Source organism: Schistocerca gregaria, chromosome 3, assembly GCF_023897955.1.
Source record: "Schistocerca gregaria isolate iqSchGreg1 chromosome 3, iqSchGreg1.2, whole genome shotgun sequence".
NCBI lineage: Eukaryota > Metazoa > Arthropoda > Insecta > Orthoptera > Acrididae > Schistocerca > Schistocerca gregaria.
This window is the reverse complement of record NC_064922.1, coordinates 756574453-756600406: the sequence shown is the minus strand read 5'-3', so window position 1 is coordinate 756600406 and position 25954 is coordinate 756574453. Positions and strand designations below refer to the sequence as shown.

The 25954-nt window shown below is 37.7% G+C and overlaps 1 protein-coding gene across 2 annotated transcripts in view; it reads left to right on the top strand.

The window, feature by feature from the left end:
- Positions 1–249: 249 nt before the first annotated feature.
- Positions 250–25954, top strand: part of LOC126353935 (uncharacterized) — a 340432-nt gene continuing 314727 nt past the window's right edge. The window contains exons 1-2 of one of the 2 annotated variants that reach the window (XM_050003197.1): positions 250–560; positions 18877–19201. In XM_050003197.1, coding sequence (XP_049859154.1) covers positions 18896–19201 — 306 coding nt within the window. In that variant the 5' untranslated portion in view covers positions 250–560; positions 18877–18895. Of the gene's footprint in view, positions 1360–18876; positions 19202–25954 lie in introns of both variants that reach the window. The other variant, XM_050003198.1, reaches the window with a different exon arrangement.

Below are 25954 nucleotides of genomic sequence, written 5' to 3'. Positions count from 1 at the left end.
GAAGAATAGCATATTATGAGTTTCTTCTGCGAAAAAAAAGCGATGTATGTAACATTACTTTCGAAATATGGAGATACGTGGTATATATCCACGATCTGTTTCCTCTTCACTACATTCCTAGCTTTGTCAACATTCGTCCATGTCTTTGCAAAGCATCATCTGTGGCAACTTATGACGTCATTTTTCAAATCCGACGGTTATATCCCATTCTTCAGTATTATATGAAAAAAGCCAAGCTATGAAAACACATGCGTGCATAACTCTTTACTGGCGCAAGACGCTCCCGTAGTGATCGATGCTTTTTGTCCAAAGACGTTCGCCATAAGTGACGTAATTATCCGTGCTGCATATGTTATGTTTGTGCTGGCGGTTTTGTTTGGAGCGGTTTGAAATTTGGTGTTGCTTCTCTGTTTGTTTACGATTGACGAACGTCTGTGGAAAATGTTTAAAGAGAAGTTATTTCTGTGTGTTTCTACCCTGCGTATTTTTGGATAAAATGATAAGTTCTTTTACTTATATCCGTACGACTGGGAACAAAGTGTTTTATTCGTGAATCTGCAGTAAGTTTACTAGAGCACTATATCTCGTTAGGAAGCTAAAATGTTATGTTGTTCTCGTCGTCGTCGTCTCAGTCTGTTGATTTATTTGATGCAGCTGTCACTCTCCATGCTACTCTATATTGTGCAAGTCTCTTCATCCCGCAGTAACTACTGCAACATACCACCTCAATCTGCTTATTGTATTAATGTCTTAGCCTTACCCTGTGACTTTTACTTCACCCCACACTTCCCATACTAAATTGGTGATCTCTTGATGTCTTAGAATGTGTCTTGTCAACTGATCCCCTCTTTTGGTGGAGCTGTGCCACAAATTTGCCTTATCACTTTTATTCAGTACCTTCTCATTAGTGAGGTAATTTACCGCTCTAATTTCTAGCATTCCTCTGCAGCACCACGTGTCAAAAGCTTCTATTCTCATCTTGTCTAACATGTTTATTGTCTATGTTTCACTTCCATGCGTGTCCACATTGTAGACAAGTAGTTTCACTAAAGCCTTCCTAATACTTTAATCTAATTCAATGGTTTATATCCACTCACCCCAAGTAGCAAAATTCTTGGGCCATTCCATGTCAAATCAACACACTTTAAATAAAAATTTGACCTCACCCTCTTAGATTTTGTTGAAAGGTGGTTTACTTATAGTGGGTGCTCAATCTAAGAACAATACCAAATTTCAATTTTTACCGCAATACATTCCTGAAATATGGTCTTGTAAACTTTTCAAAAACTGCCCAAAAATGTATGAATGGGCTTTATTTAAATCGCCCTAGGAGCTGCCCTAATTGAGCTAGAGAGCTAGGTAAGGTGTTATTTTGCAGCATTCTTTATGCTCTTTCCAGTGATATACAACAAAACATAGCTTGTAATTAATCACCTTTTTCAAAATACTAATTAATATTTTGACTTAATTTTTTTACAAAAAGAACATAATTGAAAATTTTCAAAATATTTCCATAACTACTTCATACTGTTGTAAATCACATGGCAAAATATAAATGTGGTGTGGTGGTGGGTTCATTCTTTAAAAAAAATTATTCCGGTCTCTTGTTTTTCACTAACAGCCTTAGTTTGCTCGAAGCTTCTGCTGCAGGTACAGGTACAGATTCAGGTGTTGGTGCAGTCACTGTGGGCACCGCCGTGGCAGAGGCCTCTGCTGTCATTATGCTTGCCTCTTTTGGCTGGCCACCATCCTGTCATTCATTTCCTCCTGGTGTGACGGCATGAAATTAATGAGAGCATTGGGAACTCTCTATTCAGGTCTGTCATTACCCCTGCGTATGTGTTTTCTCTAGGGAGTTGCATTGGGCGTCTGCAGGGGGAATTGTTTCTAATGTGATCCTCTGTGTGGCATATTGACTGTGTCTGTGGCTGTCCACTATATGTCACAAGTTCTCTGTGATCACAGATCATTGTGAACGATGCAATGTGCTTCCATAAATCCATTTTTACGCTGTGCGCCCCTAGGTATGCTCGAATTCTGTAGGCACTTACACATTTGATTACCTACCGGCAAAAACATAGTAACCCGCAAAATACAAATTGTACATGAGGCGCAAAAAACGATTACGTATGCAACAGGTTTACGAACGGCAGAAATAGCATTCACAATCACTTGAAACGAGTGCATTAGTGATTAATGTGTGCAAGTTGTGGCAGTACGTGACCTGAAAAGCAAGATATTACAGATTTTCGTTCGGCATCCATGCAAAAACATTGTAACTTTAACGAGAGTAGCACACTTTTGTGGGTTGCAACGTTTATACCACTGATATTATTTAACCTCTAATACTGTTTATTTGTTTCATTCTGATTAGGTATAAATGCAATTTGCATTATACAATGTCGGAGCTTCTGGGTGTTTAACTGAAGGTGGGAATATTGTTACAAAAGAAGGTTTTGCAGTGATAAACATTCACATTTTAATTTCACAAGAATATTACGAAACAGGATCGATACTGCACACGCAGTTTAAATGAAACATTATTAATGCAGTAAAACTTTGTTAACATGAATCCGAAGGGACCAAAAAATCAGGAGTTCATGTAAAAAAAAATTGTGTTAAGTGAAAACACAGATTTTAATAAATATACATGTACAGCAGTACACTAATGTGTAATACACTACACTATCAGTCACATTGTTGCTTATAACACTATAAAATGATTGTAAAATCCAAGTAATCACAAATTAGGTACATTACTTTCTTGGAAAAAAATTGGTCATGGTTTGCTGACGTTCATGGGAACGATAAACGATAATATTTTGTAATTTCTCAATCAATTGTAATGATTGCATCCATAAACCAGGCAGTGACGTCGGATGTTGAAGCGAACTGTTCTAAACAGTCCAAGGCTGTAAACATCTCTTGACAGGTAGGTGGAATGGTATGTGTATTCTCTTCCTCTTCACTTTCTTCTGATGGCCCTTCTTGCACCTCGTTCACAACTTTTGGCACATCCGATTCCACAGAAGCACATACGGCAACATCATCGTCTATGTTCATGAATTCTTTGATACTAATCCCAGGGTTCGCAATGTCCTGCAGAACTGTCCATTCATCAGGTGAAGTGGCATCTTCTATCTCGTGGACGTCTTCAGTGTTGCTATGTCTTCAAGCTCTGTTAAAGCACTTCCCTATATGATGTGGTGATAGTGAGTTCCAGGCTGCTGCGATGGCTTTTATTGCGTCAAGCAGATCCCAATTTGGGGTTGCACTATTGTTTTCAGCAGCTCTTAAAAGTTGCTTACGATAAGCTCTCTTTATGAAAGAGATTTTGCCTTGGTTCAAAGGCTGAAGGTGGCTTATGGAGTTGGGTGGAAAAAACTGAACCTTGATGTTGGATAGGTTCAGATCATGAACATTATGGGCAGTACATCTGTCCCATGTAAGAACAACATGTCAATTTTGAGCAACCATTTGACTATTGAAACGAAGAAGCCACTTGTAAAATGATGTGCCATTGATCCAAGCTTTCTTGTGGTGAGAGTAGATGCAAGGTAAAGTGTCCAAATTTATGTTTTTAAATCAACATGGTTTCTCGGATTTACCGATAACCCAGGGACGAAACTTCTCACTGCCGTCAACATTACAGCACAGTACAACAGTCACACGTTGTTTGCTTCGTGCTCCACTGTGACACTTATCACCTTCATCCCCAGGGTGTGATTTGGAAAAAGATTGTAGAAAAATCCAGTTTAATCCATGTTGAACACATCACATGAGCCATACTTTTCCCTCACTCGGTTGAATTCATGCAACCAGCTGTTCGTACTTTCTTCATCAACTTTATTTGCTTCACCACAAATTTGTACAGATGAAATTGAATGTCTCTTTTGGAACCGATACAACCAACCAGCAGAACAACGAAAGTCTTTGATGCTCGTATCTTGAGCAATATCATTTGCTTTTGACTGAATCACAGGGCCAGTTAAAGATATGTTAGAAGCACGCATATGATTGAACCATTCTAGCAGTAACAACTCGATGTCTTCATACTTGGCGGTACGAAGTTGTTTAGATTTGTTTCCAGAACCTGATCCCGCAACGTAAATAATTTTTTCTCGATTCTTAATAATCATAGGTAATGTAGATTTAGGTATTCCAAACTGCTCGGCAATTGCCGTTTTCTTGGTATCACGGTCCACTTCATCTAGAATCTTAAGCTTTAACTGAACATTTAGAGCTGTCTGTTTCCTCTTTGCCATTTTCGCGTGCTACGGTACTGGTTGTAATTATAGTTTTTATTCAGTGTTCCAACTCGATACGGCTACCACTAACAGAACATTTGTCAAATCTGGCACTGAGTACATTACTAAATGGTGCTGCACACATTATTGAATGTCTTACAATGTACAGCATATGCTGATTGTTGAGGTGATAATCGCGGCTACCGACCTACAATACATTAAAAACGAGTCAACAATAAGAATAATTAGCTTTGTAGCCTACATTTCCTACATTCATCCCGAAAAAAAAAAAAAAAAAAAAAAAAAAAAAAAAAAAAAAAAAAAAAATTACGCTTTAGAGTACTCTAAGGTTGGAAGTTTGTGTTACAGAGAAATTTAATTGCACTAGGAACTGAAACAGAGTTCGTAATTCGCCTTAACCGAAATTCGTGTTAAACGATGAAACATGTCATAAGAGCTAATGTATTCCTGGTGGGACCAATATTTTTTTCATGTTAACCGCAAGTTTATCTTACGTGAATTCACGCTAACGAGGTTATACTGTAGTTCCCACTGTGTAACACAATTATTCATGGCACACAAGACGTATGGTTGCAAATGTATGCTTGGCGTGACCGACCTTGACACTGTCACTTTACTTTATCTTTAGATTCTCATAAAACTCTCAGTATTTTTTCAGGAATATATCTTTTCTGCAGAGACAGGCAATGGCTCACCATAAAGTCTAGGTAGATCACTCAACCTTAACACCACTGACGGAACTGTAATACTATTTTTACCCCTGGAGCGTTTTGCTAAGTTTGCTGAGTACCAAGGCTGCAAGTAGTTATGGCTCTTGTGGCAGTGAAGTACTGTTGGGGAGTCTGAAGATATCTTCATCCAAACATAATCCATTATTTTGCATTTTGGATCTTTGTAGACGTGCTTTTCAATACCGCTTAGATCAATAAAATAGTCCTGCTCCATGTAACAAAATAGAAACGAGTTGTTTGGTCGTGCAGTAGCTATTACCTGAACCCATTCAAATGGTCCATACACAGAGTAGTTCTTCTTATTTCTCTCAATTAATGCGAAATCCCTGTCGCAAGGCAAAAAGCTGTGTCCTGTGATAAGAAATTTTTGCTCCACAGAGGTGAACTACTCCATGTTCAGAAGACATTGATACAAAACAATAGTTTTCCAGTTACTGTTCTGTCCTGTACATCGATCTGACCGCACCAGTAAAGTTCTTTCTTCACACGGGTTTAGTACTGAAAATGTAAATGTTACGTAATTCAGAAGGCACATCTTATTGTCACCAACGTTATGTATTGCCTGATTGTAGGTTGTCAGCTGACGTTGATAGAAAACCGCCGAATGGGTAAGGGTAGGACAATACAGCACCTGTTGGAGGTCTGTGCATATCACAACATAGGTTTCATTTGCTTTAGCTTTTGCTGTATCGTTGTCCAGCATTGAATACGCTGCTTCCACATGTAAATGGTGCAGTTTGCTTTCTTCATCGATTTTCTTTCTCTCTGTTTTATTTTTACTGTTAACTAACTGCAGGAACAATCTGTCACAGTACCCACATGAATCCGAATGTGGTACTCCAAAGCGAAAATTATATTGTCCCTTGAAAATATCTCTGTAAGCTCTTTCACTACACTATACTGTCAGATTATCTTCTTTAAAGAGTCGGCAAAGTTTAGAAATATTCAAATAGGATCTCAGGCAGAGCATTTCATTCTTATGTCTTGAGTAGTGGCTTTCTTGTTTTGGTAGCTTCTCAATGTGGTTTCTTATCGCATCCTTCAAGCTGTCCTGCAGCTTGTTTGAATGATTCATGTGCTTACCTCCTCTGTCTTTTAACGGCACGCCACATTGCATCTTTCCTTGGAGCATTTGTACACGTCTAGCTGTAATTATATAAACCATGCACAATGTTTTTTTGACATACCTGATTTTTTTCTGTTCCTCTTCTTATAAAGTACTTGAATGTGCAGTGTCTGTGCAAAGTGGTCTCCTTCGTCTCCCTACATTTGATGTCTACTATTTCAATGCATGACGAAGGCAAATGTCTGGTTTGTACATTATAGTCTTAAAGCGTAGAATTCTTGAAACAGCTCTCTGTTGTCCTCCATTTTTAGTGTTTTACATTGGTATCTACATTTGCAGGTAGCAATCTATAAAGGGAGCACAACAAAATGATAAGTATAGTTAACCACATTAATGTCGAAGGTAAAGGCTATGACAGCGCATTGCAATATAATGTTTGCAAATAACATATGGAGTCTCCCATTTCACAGAAATATTGTGTTAGATTGGCATACAAGGTTTATGCACCCACCTGTTCAGCAGGGATTTTCCCAGGTACTGGTTTTGCTGTTGTGGGCCAAATATGGTTTTCCCGAATTGTGTTTGTGTTTCTTCGCATTCCTCTTCCCTTCACTATACTTAATTTTCCGTTTCCGGCCCATGTTTATATCTTCGCACATGCTCTGATTTAATGTCACACAACATTCCTGCTTCATGTTTACAACGTTTCTGCATGCGAGCACCTCGTGACGAATAGGAAACAAATGAAAAATGGCGCTTAATGTACACATTTGCCAACATCACTTCATACACACCTTACTCTTGGCACATACAACATTTATACGTGACAAACTGATATCTTAGAAAAGTGAGGGTTACAACATTTTTGCCGGCAGGTATTCATTTTTCCCAGGTTAGTCTAAAAACACGTCCGTACATTCTAAAGGTCTTTATGACCTCATCAACAGGCACTTTGAATGGTAGATTGTACGTAGAGTTCACACCTTCAGCCCATTTTCCACTGTCGAATTAAGAAAGCGAAAATCGCACACTTTAATTCACTTCTCTTATTTTATTGTCTTGAACAATTAAAATGCTCAAATCTTGACAACCATCTCCAAGTTGCGAAATGGTCAAATGAGCAACTGTAGAATGAATGAGTGCATAATTTTTATATGCGTTAAATAATTTTATAATTTCATGAAGTCTGTAAATGGTTACACATGGTGGCAAAGAACCCTAAATGTAATTGAATATAGCAACTTCAGATGTCTGGTTTTCATGACAGAAATATAGCAGATGCACAAAGTACACACTCATAAGTGATATATTATATAGCCTCCAATGGTAACAGTGGATTACATCACGAACAAGGGTGCAACCACTCAAAAGCATTCACATTTACATGTTAAAATATTCCTTTGACTATTTCAAGTTTTGTTTCTGTTTAGTTACATACAGTTTATAATGCGGGTTATAGTAGGTACAAAAATTTTCATTTTATAATTGACATTACATTAACAGAAGTAAACCTTTAAATCGTACTACCATTAATTTTATTTTAAACAGTCAAGCACTGGTTGTACAAAATTGATCCATACTGTACATATTTTTTTGTTAATATGAAATTTATATTGTTTGTCCATTAACATTGGAGTTTGATGTGTTTTTAATTGCATGTTGTTGTTGTTGTGGTCTTCAGTCCTGAGACTGTTTGATGCAGCTCTCCAAGCTATTCTATCCTGTGAAGCTGCTTCATCTCCCAGTAACTATTGCAACCTACATCCTTCTGAATCTGCTTAGTGTATTCATCTTTTGGTCTCCCTCTGTGATTTTTACCCTCCACGCTGCCCTTCAGTACTAAATTTGTGATCCCTTGATGCCTCAGAACATGTCCTACCAACCGGTCTCTTCTTCTAGTCAAGTTGTGCCACAAACTTCTCTTTTCCCCAATCCTATTCTATACCTCCTCATTAGTTACGTGATCTACCCATCTAATCTTCAGCATTCTTCTGTAGCAACACATTTCAAAAGCTTATATTTTCTTCTTGTCCAAACTATTTATCGTCCATGTTTCACTTCTATACATGGCCACACTCCATACAAATACATTCAGAAACGGCTTCCTGACACTTAAATTTATACTCGATGTTAACAAATTTCTCTTCCTCAGAAACACTTTCCTTGCCTTTGCCAGTCGACATTTTATATCCTCTCTACTTCGACCATCATCTGTTACTTTGCTCCCCAAATAGCAAAACTCCTTTACTACTTGAAGTGTCTCATTTCCTAATCTAACTCCCTCAGCATCACCCTACTTAATTCGACTACATTCCATTATCCTCGTTTTGCTTTTGTTGATGTTCATCTTATATCCTCCTTTCAAGACACTATTCATTCCGTTAAACTGCTCTTCCAAGTCGTTTGCTGTCTCTGGCAGAATTACAATGTCATTGGCGAACCTCAAAGTTTTTATTTCTTCTCCATGGATTTTAATACCTACTCCGAATTTTTCTTTTGTTTCCTTCACTGCTTGCTCAATGTACAGATTGAATAACATCGGGGAGAGACTACAACCCTGTCTCGCTCCCTTCCCAAACACTGCTTCCCTTTTGTGTCCCTCAACTGTTACAACGGCCATCTGGTTTCTGTACAAATTGTAAATAGCCTTTTGCTCCCTGTATCTTACCCCTGCCACCTTCATAATTTGAAAGGCGTATTCCAGTCAACATTGTCAAAAGCTTTCTCTAAGTCTACAAATCTTGCAAACATAGGTTTGCCTTTCCTTAATCTAGCTTCTAAGATAAGTTGTAGGGTCAGTATTGCCTCACGTGTTCCGATATTTCTACGGAATCCAAACTGATCTTCCCCGAGGTCAGCTTCTACTAGTTTTTTCATTCGACTGTAAAGAATTCGCATTAGTATTTTGCAGCCATGACTTATTAAACTGATAGTTCAGTAATTTTCGCATCTGTCAACACCTGCTTTCTGTGGGATTGGAATTATTATATTCTTCTTGATGTCTGAGGGTATTTCGCCTGTCTCATATATCTTGCTCACCAGATGGTAGAGTTTTGTCAGGACTGGCTCTCCCAAGGCCGTCAGTAGCTCTAATGGAATGTTGTCTACTCCAGGGGCCTTGTTTCAACTCAAGTCTTTCAGTGCTCTGTCAAACTCTTCACATAGTATCATATCTCACATTTCATCTTCATCTACATCCTATTCCGTATATTGTCCGCAAGAACGTCGCCCTTGTATGTTGTTGTTGTCTTCAGTCCTGAGACTGGTTTGATGCAGCTCTCCATGCTACTCTATTCTGTGCAAGTTGCTTCATCTCCCAGTACCTACTGCGACCTACATCCTTCTGAATCTGCTTAGTGTATTCATCTCTTGGTCTCCCTCTACGATTTTTACCCTCCACACTGCCCTCCAATATTTAATATTGGAGGGCGCCCTTGTATAGACCCTCTATATACTCCTTCCACCTTTCTGCTTTCCCTTCTTTGCTTAGAACTGGGTTTCCATCTGAGCTCTTGATATTCATACAAGTAGTTCTCTTTTCTCCAAAGGTCTCTTTAATTTTCCTGTAGGCAGTATCTATCTCACCCTGGTGAGATAAACCTCTACATACTTACATTTGTCCTCTAGCCATCCCTGCTTAGCCATTTTGCACTTCCTGTTGATCTCATTTTTGAGACGTTATTCCTTTTTGCCTGCTTCATTTACTGCATTTTTATATTTTATCCTTTCATCAATGAAGTTCAATATTTCTTCTGTTACCCAAGGATTTCTAGTAGCCCTCGTCTTTTTACCTACTTTATCCTCTGCTGCCTTCACAATTTCATCCCCCAAAGCTACCCATTCTTCTTCTATTGTATTTCTTTCCCCCATTTGTGTCAGTTGTTCCCTCATGCTGCTCTCCCTGAAACTCTGTACAACCTCTGGTTTAGTCAGTTTATCCATGTTCCACCTCCTTAAATTCCCACCTTTTTCCCGTTTTTTCAGTTTTAATCTACAGGTCATAACCAATAGATTGTGATCAGAGTCCACATCTGCCCCTGGAAATGTCTTACAATTTAAAACCTGGTTCCTAAATCTCTGTCTTACCATTATATAATCTATCTGAAACCTGGCATTGAATTGAATTGTCAGTATCTCCAGGCTTCTTCCATGTATACAATCTTCATTTATTATTCTTGAACCAAGTGTTAGCTATGATTAAGTTGTGCTCTGAGCAAAATTCTACCAGGTGGCTTCCTCTTTCATTTCTTCCCCCCAGTCCATATTCACCTACGATGTTTCCTTCTCTCCCTTTTCCTACTAATGAATTCCAGTCACCCGTGACTATTAAATTTTCGTCTCCCTTCACAATCTGAACAGCTTCTATTATTTCATCACACATTTCTTCAATTTCTTTGTCATCTGCAGAGCTAGTTGACATATAAACTTGTACTACTGTAGTAGGCGTGGGCTTCGTGTCTATCTTGGTCACAATAATGCATTCACTATGCTGTTTGTAGTAGCTTACCCGCACTCCTATTTTTTTTATTCATTATTAAACCTACTCCTGCATTACCCCTATTTGATTTTGTATTTATAACGCTGTATTCGCCTGACCAAAAGTCTTGTTCCAACTGCCACTGAACTTCACTAATTCCCACTATATCTAACTTTAACCTATCCATTTCCATTTTTAAATTTTCTAACCTACCTGCCCGATTAAGGGATCTGACATTCCACTCTCCGATCCGTAGAACACTAGTTTTCTTTCTCCTGATAACCACGTCGTCTTGAGTAGTCCTCGCCCGGAGATCCTAAGAGGGGACTATTTTACCCAGGAGGACACCATCATCATTTAACCATACAGTAAAGCTGCATGCCCTCGGGAAAAATTAGGCCTGTAGTTTCCTCTTGCTTTCAGCCGTTTGAAGTACCAGCACAGCAAGGCTGTTTTGGTTAGTGTTACAAGGCCAGATTAGTCAGTTGTCCAGACTGTTGCCCTTGCAACTACTGAAAAAGCTGCTGCCCCTCTTCAGGAACCACACTTTTGTCTGGCCTCTCAACAGATACCCCTCCATTGTGGTTGCACCTACGGTAAGGCTATCTGTATCGCTGAGGCACGCATGCCTCCCCACCAACAAGGTCCATGGTTCATGGGGGGGTTTAATTGTATGTGAGGTTGGTTGCTTTTTCAATCCTGCGTGTATTAATTGTATGTTGCCCTTCCATCTGGGCGTGGTTTCACGGGACGCCCCCCCCCCCCCCCCCCATAAAAAAAAGGCTTTGTAACCTCATGAGACATTTACTTAAGACTGTATGATTTTGGTTTACAAAATATTATTTGATCTGTTAATGCAGCATGTATGAATTTCTGGTTTCCAAAGAAGTGTTCAAGTTTTTACTGAACTGAGTGGAGAAAATTTTATGTTGTGATTTTGTGGTTACGTAGGTTTTTATGTTTGACAGTTACAAAATTTTCTATTTAGTAGACACATTGTTTTCAGTAATCTTGATCAGTAGTTAGTTGAGGTTGTCAGGTGGAGCAGCCTGGTTCGGCCAAGGGTGTGTCTTATAAGTACATCTTATTAGTTGTCAGCAAGTGAAGGGTTGCTTGACTCGCTATCCCACGTTGGATGGCTGTGTACATGAAACACATGGAACATAGTCAATAACAAATAATATTTTAATCTTCCTGAGGAGAAAAGACAAATTTGATTAATCGTAAAGAGCAGGCAGAAGTATTTTTGGCCTCATAATTAATAATAATAATAATAATAATAGTAGTGTAGGCTCTGGAATTGGAGCTGTTAGAGATTAGTAATTTACAAGGAATTTATTTATTAATGTTATATTTTTTCTCCTTTGTGATTATTTAAGGCTTATGTAAACCACAGGCATGCTTGGAGCATCTCTGTAATTCTCATTTGGTCTTTAAATCTTATGATAGGGTAGTATTGCATAAGCTGATGCACACTGCTGTACACTGACAATGTTGCCTGCCAGCGAGCTGGATTACTGCTGTCTGGTGCTGTTCAGCCTCTGTCCATTTCCATTTGCATTCATGTGAGAAAGACACACTGTGTTTCCCAGACTGACACATGTATTCACACTCCACTCAGGAGTGTGTCCCCACATACAAGCCACACACTAAGAGTTCACTTTCCACAGTCTGATGTTGCAATGAAAGTTAAGTGTTGTTTAATCATTGCCCTGTTTGCAAAACTCCATTTGCTTCCTTCCATAGCCCATTTTATAGTATCAGTTCGCTTATGTGTGACTGCACAGTTTCACTCTTTGTTGTTCACACTAGTGTTCAGTGTGTATCAGAATGTGGATTTGTACAGTCTGCCATACAACCTGACCCAACTTTCTTGTGTTCACAGAGTATTATACGTGAAGGAAATTTATTAATTCTATAACAGAAAAGTGTTAATTAAAAATCTGCAAAAAAATCTGTCTGCACTGATACTCCTTACTGTCTCGGAAAATGCCCTTGTCTGATAAAAGTTTTCCTTCATAAATGTACAAACATGGATAATTCGAAGTGTTCTGATTCCAACATTTATACTTTTTCACATCCAAGCCACTTGCATCAAGTTATATTTCCACATTTATACATCTTCATATCCAAACCACTTGCATAAAATTATAAATGGCTCATGAGTACAGCATCTTCCATCTTTTTATTTCTTTTGATAAGCTTTGAAGTTTTCTGGCAGTTATATATTGTCCGCTGTCGTAAATTGCTGTGCATTCTGTAGTATTGTCTTGAAGCGCCTTTTCTCTGGGCAGCCCTTTCCATTAGCATTTTTAGTGCCTGCCTCACGTTTTCTTCTAAAGGTATTCTATCTCTTGGTGGTTTTGGCAATATGTTTATGTTCATTTCTTTCTGCATGATTAAATAGTGCTGAATAATTAGCCCATGCCCTTACTCTGTGGGAACATTAGGTTCTCATGAAATGGTTTAATTTGAGAAAACCATCCCAACCATGATGGTTTCCAGGTGGTACTTAGAACTGTTTTTCATTTCATATAGCTTCGTGCTTTGAAAGGTGATCATGCATAACCATAATGTATTTGGCTCCTGACTGTGACCTTGGAAGAGGCCCACAGATGTTTGTTGCAATTACTTGCAGTGGTTTCTGTATAGTGATTGAATGCAACTTGCCTTTTGACCCATAACTTGCCTCCTAGTAAAGTATAAATTTGTATATGATCAGTTGCACTTTCCTTCACAAGTTCGGAAAATAGCACTACTAATTAAGTTATAAATCTTTGGTAACACCAGAGTGCTTCCAAACTTTAAGTTTACAAAATTGTGGCTATCTGCTGGAATTCATACACATCATTTATAGTACTGTGGATCATAGCGGTAAAACAGCTCATTATTATGCACTACAAGATACCTTGTCAGTTTTTCTATTGGGTTATTGAAAAGTTGTTATTCTACCTTCCTCCACATGGGATCCATGTCTTGGAGGTGCCCCATATTCCTACTGAGGTCAAAGTAGCAGTTTCTGTATGGATCGTCTTGCATTAGTGAAATTTTGAATTTGGCAGTCTGCTCATTGCAATCCTGCCTGTTTTTTAAACCTTCCAGCAGCCGTGGCAACTGATCCGCTATGATATTATTTCCGCATTTCATGTATGTAATCTTAAAATTGTACTCCTGCACTGCCAAAGACCGTCTGACCAATCTGGCATGCAATAATTTACAGTTTTAAGAGAAAAATTTTCATCTGATAATCACAGAAATTTTCATTTGGTCCCCAGCTAAGTAATAGTGAAACATTTTAAAGGACTATACTATGCCTCCAATTCCGTCAGTAACACCTCCTTAATCTTTCTGAACATTAACTGACATTCTTCCGATTTGGTCATGCTTTTGCAGTGAGTTCAGTGAACGTTCACAATTCAATAGCTGGTCTGGTATGATCCAGTGGTAGAACAAGGCTAAGTCTAAGAATGCCTTTAGTTGTTTCCTCATTTACGGTAATGGAAATTATTTACAGCCTTTATTTTACCCTCATCACCTAGAATCCATGTGGCACAATAATATGTCCTAGAAATTTTATCTTTTCACATCCAAACTCTGGTTTTTGAAGATAGACCGTTACTCCATATTCATGAAATTTGTCTAAGACTGTGAATCAAATGCACGTTTCCCAAGTTTGTATCACAATTAGTAAATTGTTGACAAACTGAGTAATCATGTCTAGCAAGATGAGTCCTAACATGGTGCACAACAGTGACTATGCCGGCACTCACTTTAAGTGCACCTAGTAGTACTTTGGATTTGCAGCTGCATCCTGCATAAATGTGTTGTTGTTGTTGTTGTCTTCAGTCCTGAGACTGGTTTGATGCAGCTTTCCATGCTACTCTATCCTGTGAAAGCTTCTTCATCTCCCAGAACCCACTGCAACCCACATCCTTCTGAATCTGCTTAGTGTAGTCATCTCTTGGTCTCCCTCTACGATTTTTACCCTCTACGCTGCCCTCCAATACTAAATTGGTGATCCCTTGATGCCTCAGAACATTTCCTACCAATCGATCCCTTCTTCCGGTCAAGTTGTGTCACAAACTTCTCTTTTCCCCAATCCTATTCAATACTTCCTCATTAGTTATCTGATCTACCCATCTAATCTTCAGCATTCTTCTGTAGCACCACATTTCGAAAGCTTCTATTCCCTTCTAGTCTAAACTATTTATCGTCCATGTTTCACTTCCATACATGGCTACACTCCATACAAATACTTTCAGAAATGACTTCCTGACACTTAAATCTATACTCAATGTTAACAAATTTCTCTTCTTCAGAAACGCTTTCCTTGCCATTATCAGTCTACATTTTATATCCTCTCTGCTTCGACCATCATCAGTTATTTTTCTCCCCAAATAGCAAAACTCCTTTACTACTTTAAGTGTCTCACTTCCTTATCTAATTCCCTCAGTATCACCCGACTTAATTCGACTACATTCCATTATCCTCGTTTTGCTTTTGTTGATGTTCATCTTACATCCTCCTTTCAAGACACTATTCATTCCGTTAAACTGCTCTTCCAAGTCGTTTGCTGTCTCTGACAGAATTACGATGTCATCAGTTAACCTCAAAGTTTTTATTTTTTCTCCATGGATTTTAATACCTACTCCAAATTTTTCTTTTGTATAAATGTATGGTGTATATATATTTGTGAGTCTTCATCTAAGGTTGCTTGCCATTAGGAAGGCTGCACATCAGCAGAAGTTAAATACTTGATATCGTGAACCTTTAGTATTTGTTAATCAGTATTCTCTGCTCGGGTTCTCACAGGTGTAATTATCTTATCAGCAGCCCAAGCATCTAACATGAATCAGACGTTAACTCCAGCTTTGGCCACAACTAACAATCTGCTGTGATAATAGGATGGTTCTTAATATTCCAGTCTAACATTTCTCAACCTCCCACATTAGGGTTAGCCTTTGTGGCTAGGGAATAGTGTAGGTTGACTGGAAAAGCAATTCACAAGGCATGGCATTTAAGTGGTATTTGTAGCCTTTCATTACTCCTGGGATTTCACGCAACACTTTGATGTAGCATAACATAATTCTGATCAGGTAATACATAGTTAAATAATTATATTCTGCTATTGTGTTGGTAATCTGCATTTCTAAATTAAGGTCAGTAACACATCCTAGGGATTGCAGGTTTTCATTACAATCCTCCTTGCCTATATATTCAGTTCTTATGCCCTGGCAGTATCTGCCATGGCCAAGCTTTATTTTGTCTAGTCCAGCTTACCCCTGTGCTTTTTTTAATTACAGTTTCGTATGGAGAAGTCTATTTGTGCCTTCCACTGACATAGAAAGCTAACTGCAGGAATATAGTCCATGACCAAGTAATTAACTATTAGGAATATGCCAAATGTTGTTACGTTTCCTATTCTCATATGTATTTGGGCCTGCCATTGAGTGTTCCGCAGTCTGGTATACCAATGGCTCCCGAGATCAGGCAATTGCTAATAGGTGAGGTGGGCATGTCAGTAGTCTCACATACTGTGTTATATAAGTCATTGAATATCACTCTTACTGCAGCTCCCAAGTCTAAAATCATGGTAGTAGGAATATTTTCTAAGTACTGTGGACTGACAGACAATGCTGTACCTATCCTGAGAGTTTGAGGTGTTGGAGCATAATTCCTCCCTATAATATTGCAGCTGTTGTCATGCTTCATTAGTTGGACTCCTTGTTGTTTGTCCCCACCCCTTCCTCAACCATCCATTCGGGGCTATGTGCAGTCGAGTTCCATTTTCCTGATTGGAAATGGACGGTCGACTTCCACTGTCCCGTCATGTTCTTGTGCCCATTCAGCCCATGCTCATTCAGGTTTGGGTTATATTCTGTGGGGTGGTGCTGCCACTGAAAATTTATTCAGATTCAAATAACCTGGATTAAACAAGTGATCCTGCTTTTCCTTCTGTGTATGGTTAAACTGATTGTTGTGGATTCCTGTTATAACTGTTGTTACATGCTTCCCCCATTATACTTTGCTGACTGTAATTTTGATTTGTCTGGCCATTGTGTCTAGTATGATAACTGTTGTTATATTTCCCATTCTCTGAAAGGGTTTTTGCATCTTCATGTATTGAATCATCTAAATCCAACATAGACAGGAATTTTTCTATGTTTGACTCAGAAATATTTCAGTTTCTTACAGATATGAATAATCAATTTCACTTTTAAGATCCTCAAGACATCATGATGTGACACCGGATTTTCCCTCTGCCAGGTCTTATTTAAATATTTTTCAAAATATTGTCAGAGACTTCCTTGGCATGTCTAGAATGGTTCGGGATTGAATACTTCTTTGCTCAGTCATTCTTGCCACCATTGACCAGTATTTTTCAGGAATACCCTCTCAAGCTCGTCATATGCCCAGGAATATTCTGCTACTTCCATGGCCCATAAAGGGCCATCTCTTTGCATCTGACATTGATCACGGCAGAGTTCCACAAAATGATTTTATGAAAACAATGGAATGCACACTTTTCGCATCTGTCACAAAAACTTGAAACTACCAGTGTCTTTTAGCTTTCTTCCCTCATCATTGTTGTAGAGAAGGGCACCGTCTCTGTACCATTGTGAAATTTGCAATACAGCTGCTGGCACTTTGGTTTTCACATGGAGAATTTTGCTCTGCATTGGCTTGGAAACAAAATTTTCCTCTGAACGTGGTGCCCCCAAACTGTCATCCTGCATGACAGCCTTCACATCAGCTAATTCTTTTTTATTTCTTTAAACTGTTAGCTGACGACATTCTGCCATAGCTGAAGGTCTTGATTTATCATATCATTTGCTTTTCGTAACTCATTATTGACTGGGTTATCAATTATCCCTTGGATCTTAGTGTCAGCCATTCATAAAATTTTTTCATCTTTGATCAGCGTCCAAGTAGCAACATTGTTGAACTTTTTTAACTGTTATTCAGACTGATCACAATCATCTTATCTTGCTCAGCAATGACATTATCTACTTTAATTGACAGCTCTGTAACTGTCTCCAACAGCTTGGTCAGTGTGTGTTTCACTTCTGTTAGTTTGATACATAGTTGTCATACTGTTTTGGTTATTCTAGCATGTGATACTTGCAGAGTGGCAATCTCATTTGATAGTCCTTTCATTAACACACAATGTTAAGATAAAAGTTCATTGATTTTGTACACAATTAACATCTTGATATTTTGTTCTGTTTGTTGTATAACTCTTTATTTTTTTTAGCAAACTGTAATGCCATACTATCTGGCTTTTTAGTAGTAGTATCTTGCTTTAATGACATGTCATTCTGCTTTTTCATGATTTCATCTTGCTTTAATGCCATACTATCCTACTTTTTCATGATTTCGTCTTGTTTTAATGCCATATCATTCTGCTTTTTTGTAATAGGGTCTTGCTTAAATAATATGAGTTCTGCTTTTTCATAAATTCTCCAGCAGAGTTAAGTACTGTGGAGCTGTCAGATACACAGCATACTTTACTGCACTTTCACATGACACATCACCTGCAAAATGTGTCCTGGATATGTTTTGTTTAGCAACTTGTTTGTCATGGATTCTTGATTGAACACTGTAGACTATTTGTGGACTCTTATAGAAACTGCATGGGGAGAGAATGCCCATAACATGTCTAGTATCTCCTTGATTGTGTGCTGTGGCTGTTGTATTTTCTGATTTCAGTGTGCACAATCCTCAAAGCCAGAGATAATATTTAGTACTGTGATTGTAATCATTTGTGTATAGCAGTGTACATAATTGGTGGTATAAAATGCAAGCACGTGTGACTTTCTTGGGGTTTCAATCTTCACTATCATTAGCGCACATAATTTGTGCATAACAGTTCTTTAATTAAGTAGTGATTCTTAAGGTACCAGAACTTGTGTATACATTTTCTATGTATCCGTAAAACAAATTTATTAATCATATCAGTTGTTCTGGATTATTCCAGACTATTTTTCTACTAAATGATTCTTAGAACCTGTATGGAAGTTTTCACATTTTTTGTGTTTTTGTTTTGAAATAAATTCTGCTCTGATGATCTGAGAATTGTGCACTGCAAGGGAATGCATGTTAACAAATTGATTCTGTAAAACATTTTGATTCTGTAAAACATTAATGAAAATGAGCCAGTAAAATGTGTAAACTTCACTCTTACTCAGGGCATGGTTTTTTCATTAATTATATTTTCATCATTGTAAAGGAATGCTGGCACATATTTTATTACAATTTATTTAATACTGGATGTGTAATTAAAAGTAAATTTTGTATTACATTATGCACTGTATGCCCAATCCTTTATTTCAGTATCTGCTCCTGATGAACAATGGACATCTTTAAAAAGCCAGAAAGGGTTCTACCAAGGAAAACAGTAAAGTGTAGCAAACAAGATACACACTACTGTGCAAGACTCGAGTCCTCTGTAACATCCGCTTCCCCATCAACATCACTTTGTTCACAACAGTCTAAATGCAATAACTATAGCTATGCTGCGAGTTTTTACAAAAGTGTTATAAATAGTAGTACTTTATCCAATGACTCAAGAGTTCTACATGATTCTTCTCAATTACACAGTTCTGTAAAGAAGTTTGGTGAAACTATGTGGCTTGAGCTTATAAATACTGCCAGTAAGGTAAGTGCTTTCTTTATATAGCTTTATTTTGTCATTTCAAAAAAATAATTTCTATATTTCTTCATAGTGGCAAGATATTTATGTCACTAATATTGCCCAGAAGAGAAAATTGTCACATTTTGCTATTACACGTTCTTTATTTGTGAGTTATCTTCAACGTTCTACAAGTACTGTTAGGACATTTATTTATGCGTATGGTATTGAACAGTGATGTTGTTGTTAGTCTTAGTAAAGTTTGGAGGTATAATTCATACTTGGAGCATAGTGAACTACTTTGCAAGATCTGATTAGTTTATAACTAAAAGTGTAACATGAGAGCATTGGTTAAAAACAGTCTTGGTTGCAATTTTAGTTTTCTTATTTTTCAACACTGCATTTCGCCTTATTTATGCATCTTTAGGTTATCTTAATTTGGTATTTCTTAGAAGAATCCTTTAGTCAGTGTAGCCAAAGGGCATCGTTGAATATATCAGGCCAACATCGCCTTTGTTAAACTCAGTAAAAACAAAAATGTAAGATAACCTGAAGATGTCTAAGTAAGGCGAAGTGTGTCATTAAAAAATAACAAAATTAAAATTGCAACCAAGACTGTTTTTAACCAACACTGTTAAGCACTGGTTTGCTGTATACCACATATGGATTAGAAGAATTTCTAGAGTAATATGAGACTTTTCTGAAACAAGTGAAAACATTCGTCTGGACTAGGAGTTTATTCCAGGTACCTGTCTAGTATGGACAGATCTCCGGTTGTACTGTGTAAGTAGGGCCTTAGGATTGATTCAGAATGTCAGCTTACTACAAAGACCTACCATTTCATTTCTAACAAACGCCAGAATTGGAAATGTTTACAAAACACACGATTCTGGTTCAGGTCTGCTCTCATCAGTAACTTGAGGCAAATGTTTGTACAGTATACACTTAGCATCAAATGCTGTCTCCAGACTATCTGTGTAGGTCATTAGGAAGTACTGTAACATTTTACTACACTTAAAGATAAATGGTCTATGTTGACCTCTGTGCTCGTGGACCAATGAACCCCGTAAAAGGAAAATATAAGGCTCTTCTTAATCCATGATTTTCATTTGTCTTGCACATCGTATTACAGATTTATTAAATTGTTAATGGGTAAGGTTGTGAAGTCATGCACCAATTTTTACTTAATTTTAAAGTTGTATCAGTGCTATTATGGACTATAAAAAATACATGGAAGTCACAAGTTGTGGGCTGACTGCTTTCTTTAACTGCCCATTTTGATTTGTACATCATCGTTAGATTAATCAAGGTTTGGATGCACACATCATACATAGGTGTGGAGTCATATACTTGTCCATAAAACAATTTACACGACTGGTTGCTTGTTTTCCCAAGGATGGTCAGTAATCACTTACTTGGCAGTAAACATGCTGTGAAATGAGCAACACAGTCTAGTGAAAAATATGAACATTTAAAACTTATAATCTTTGTGTACCGAAGGGATAAAAACATACAGCGGTGCTGGCAAGCACTAAGAGTTCTTCCTGTGTAATCACAAAATTTATCATTTTGTTGTGCTTTGAAGCAAAATATTTGTAAAATGTAATGAATAATAAAAAACAAAAATACAAAAATGCGTAGTAGTTCTTCATCCTTGTTACATGCTTCTTCAGATTGAAATTTGAGTTGCTACATTTACATTATTTAACTAAAAAAAACTCATTGCAACAAAGTACCACAAAGTTTAGAGCTATCTTAAAATAAAGTTCTTATTGAACAATCTAAAATTTCAAAATCAGTTGCCAGAGACTGCAGTCGTGTGTGTGTGTGTGTGTGTGTGTGTGTGTGTGGTGTCTATCTTTGACAAAGGCCTTGTTGGCAGAAAGCTTATTTGTAACAATCTTTCTGTTGTGTCTATCTGCCACTCAGCATCTCCGCTATATGGTGAGCAACAACTCCTTTTCATAATGTTGTTACATTCTATCCTGGATTTTCCATTGTTTGAAAAAAGTTTAAAAAATTACATATTGATAGGGACAGGAAAATTGTGTAAACAAAAGAATAAAAACATAATGTGTATTCTGTAATTTTTAGTAACACAATGCATAACCACTTGACTAACATAAGTTTAAAAGAAACTGGAAAACCTGATGCTTCTCTTCACCTAATAAAGAAATAATAAATCGTTTACAATACACACCGAAGGGTAATCCCTTTGACTTAAATTTTTGTGACAACAACAGCAAGGTTATCAAGTTCAGTTAAATTGAATGAGCAAATTGTAAAAATAACTCATGGCAATAAAACAATATCAAATGAACAAATAAGCACAATAATAAGAGACTGTTGTTTGAAACAGTAACACAAATAAACAGTTTACAAGATAGTTACAAAATAATAAGGGTTTTGATTATAATAAATTAATAATTTAGGTGTAATTACAAGATGACAGTTTGTGGCAGCAGAAAAATAAATCATCATTAACTTCGGGGAGTTGTTTATTCACCTGTTGAATTGATCAATAAATGATAGATATTAAAGTTTTTATGGTCACCTATGATGTGAATTAATTGCGATTTGGACCTGCTGATCAGATCCAAATAACCGTGCTTCTTTTCTTCTCAGTTGATGTCATTACCTTTGCAGTGTCTTAAGTGCTAGATGGCGAAAGAGAGATGCAATCCTTGACCAAGAAAATTTCTTCTTTCTATGATCCAGCCATTAATGCTTCTTTATATATCGACAGATAGCTCCCCTAAGATATGTTTAAAGCAGTCATATTACAATTGCATGAATTACAGATGTCTTGTCTCATTAGACTGCACAACATAAATACATTTTGACAAAGCAAAATGTCAGATTGGGAAATAATATCAGAATGACAGTTTAAAAATACATTTGTTTCTGCTCACATGTCGTCACTATTCTTATTGTGAGCACCATTCTTTCATGGTCGCAACACATCTCCAAGCTTGACATGTAAGAACTAGTGGCCCACACCAGTTGGAGAATCTGAATGTGTCGTACCATCTTACCGATATACTGCACCCATGTACCTTGTATTACCTGCACATATTAGTAAACTATTTCTCCCACAATTCCACAATTTGCTGTCTGAAACATAAGTGTGTGTGTGTGTGTGTGTGTGAAATACATCAGTTGTATTTCATGCATTAGGACAGAGAGTGTAACTCATCATTTTCCCTAAAAGAATGTGTTATATCTCAACTTTTACACCTCACCCTACACAGCCTGCTGGAACTTGCCAAGAAACATTATAAGCTGGAGTGGCTGTATGTATTCTGCTACATAACTTCAGATGTGAAACAGCAGTATAGAATCATGCTCAGTATCACAACAGCAAGCAGGGTGGAAGTCACTACTGGGCCTGTTATGTTAAATAAAATACTGGGCTAGTGAAGCCATAATACAGATGGCAGCTCTATCTAGTGACTTGTTGCTGCTCCTTTGAGAGCAGTTCGTTGTTGTTAGTATCTGAAAAACTGGTAAGACAGGATGTGTATTGAGAGGGAAGCTAATTTCTGGAATGGATAACAGCAGTGGTTCGATAGTGACATTTGAAATTTCTTTCATTAGTGCTGAGAACAGAAATTCATGTCCCAGGGTATTGCAACAGAATGCTCTGAATAGAAGTCTACTGCTATTCAGTTTTGTTAGGTACTTGTGGAGAACAAAATTCCAATTAGAACACACAAGTGAAACCAGAATGGCATATGGGATAGCATGTATCTAGCTGATTCTTATGCTGTGGAACCAAGCTTTGGTTAATTCAGCTATCAATCTGGGACCAATCGAAGTTGTTGTCTAAGAGACAAATTGTCTTCAGTATGTTCCATGAAGAAATGGAATCTGCAGAAGGTGGTGAATTGTGCTACTCATGTAAGTAAAGACACTACACTGTATCACAAATGTCTAGTTGGAGGCCAGGTGTGTGGAGCAGTGTTGGAGTGTGCTGCTTCGGTGATGGTTTAACAATGGGTGTTTTGGTCCACAGAGAGTGGGATCTTATTTCTGCAGATAATTCCTAACAACACTTTAGCCTTATCCACAATACTGGCTTACAATCTGGGGTGTGATTGTGCAGGTTTTCAAATTTCATAAACTTTAGTGTAACTTCGCAATACCAGACAACCTAGAAAATTATCTAATGATAATGTCTTTATGCAGTGAAGTAACGCAAACATGTGACAAAACCATTCGATTTTAGAGGCAGGTAATGAAATATAAAAGAATAAATAAGAGTGAAATGAGGCTGAAGAGGCCATACTGGTTAATTTTGGAGTAACAGCATGTAATACGCAACTGTAAAATTAATGACACATTAATAACACATGGGCCTACTAATCAGATGGAACTGAGGTACATTCTCAGAGAACAGTGGTGCACTGTGGAGAAAAATTGTCAGCTGTGTGGCTGGCATTGTTTGACGAAGGCCATAAGTCCCCAAGGGACATGATACTGCCCTTGGCAAGGAGCCCAGTGGAGCAGGAGGTTTGTCCAGCTAGTTGTAATATGAGACTACCATGTTTAAAAACCTGCAAGGCACAGAGGCAACTTTAGAACAATGACTCATATGTAACATTTTAGCAAAATATTCCAACTAATGAAGGCCTGACGAGGTGAAAACACAGAGCAGAATCTTCAGTTGATTGAAATAGATAGTGTCTTCTCCCACTTAAGATAAAACTTGTTCTTAATCCCTAGACCGTAAATTTTACGGGGTAACAGAATGTAAATTATACCAACAGAAATGGCATCTGTTCTAAACAGTCCTTAGTTTTGCTGGACTCACTACAGGAGATGGTATATTGCTACCTTTATACTTGGTCGGCGATCAAACTGAGCAATAATCTTCTGATCTGTAATTTGACATTGATAGGCAACCTGAAATACAGTATCTGTAATGGTCCAGTGCAGGGGCCTGTAAATTTCTGAGTTGTTCTAGTTTTCATGGCAGTTTGTCATAACATCCCATGATCTCCTACGTGATATAGCAGCATCCTATCAGTTTTTCAACTATGGAGCTGTCTCCATGTTTGACTGCAGTGTCCTGCTGAATTCTCTTCCAAATAAATGTTCATCTTTTAGCCAGGTGCTTCACTTTGCTGGAATTCATTTCAGGCAGCAGCTTCTAAGTCTTGAAAGATGAATGCATTTTGTGATGAAAAACGATCTCAAAGGGAATGAACCCAGTTGTGTCGTGTACTTTTGTGTTGTATGACAAAATTACATGTGGTAATAGACAATCCCAGTCTGAGGGCAAGCTAATCATTTTATAAGACAGCATTTTAGGTACTGTTTTACGAATGTGCTCAACCCTGCCATTGCTCTTAGGATGAAATGTTGTAGCTCTGAACTACTTTATTTTAAACAGTCAAGATAACTGTATGATAAGATTGGACATAACTTTTGTCCCTTGCCCTCTGATAGTGGCCTCTCAGATTGTTGTACAAAATAATGACCAGTGCTGTCACAACTGTTTCAGCAGCCATGTCTTCAGTGAGTTGCACAATAAGATAATGAGAGAAATGGTCAGTGATAGATTAAACATACGCTATTTCTTACTTTTGTTATTTTTAAATGTTACGGCAAATGGTCCCACAATATAGTGTGCTAAGACTTTGAAAGGCTCAGCTACCTCAGTTATAGTTTCAAGAGGTATATTTGGTGTTTGTTCTTGCACTCTCTTAGCGCAGTGGAGACAGTATTGAACATAATATCCTACATCATCTTTTTCTTTTTTGTTTTGACCACCAATAATGGCCTGCAGTATGTGCTTGCGTGGCTCTTTTCCCATTTTGATGTGCCTATATACTCTCAAGACTTTGTTGCACTATATGCTTGCCAGTAGTCTCTGGATTCTTTTGCCTTCTTTAATTCCTCAATAAGCACATAATCTACTTGCAGGATCATAATTTTTGTACTCAAGGCACCTGCATCGATTTAACATTCCAGGCTTATGTCTGGTTATGTGGTCATATTCACATCGTTTTAAGGCCAATCTAACAAGTCTGCTGCTGGAATCCTGTAAATTCAAAAGCCACTGTAAATCAACGTGGTCTACAATTACTGTGAACTGCAATGCATGTAGGTAACACTGACAGAAGTTTGTTTTGTGTGGTGGTGTAATTTTGCTCAGCTTGATTCGGCTGACGTGATGCATAACCAATTAGTTTTTCTTCACCGTCTTGTATTTGATTCACATTGCAACCAACTGAGACATTGTCAGCATCACACAAGATACAAGGTAGAGCAAAATACCGATAACCCAAGACAGGTGAACTTTTTAAGAATTTCTTTCAGTTTTAACATGGCTCTTTTGCTGTCCACTGGCCAGACAGGAGCAACTCCTTCTTTAGTAATTTTGTGAGCAATTTCGTGGTGGCTGCATAGTTCTCCACGAAACGGTGATAGTAATTTATTAACCTGGAAATCAGTTGCAATTCTTTAATGTTCCTCAGTGTTGGAAAATTGTTCACTGCATTCCTTAATTCTGGGTCTGTTCTTAACCATCTGCCAAAATTATGTGGCCTGGATAGTGCAAAACTGCAGTTTTCAAATCTCAGCTTTAGATTAGCATCACTAAAATGGGTTAGTACGTTTCTTAGCAACTTTGCATGTTTTTTCATTGAATTTGAAGAGACAATTATGTCATCAAGGTATACTAGTCACATGGTCAGCTGTAAACCTCCTAAAAGTAAATCAACAAAATGTTGAAATGTAGTTGGCGGTGGTATTTGGGAGGCCAAAGGGCTTTCT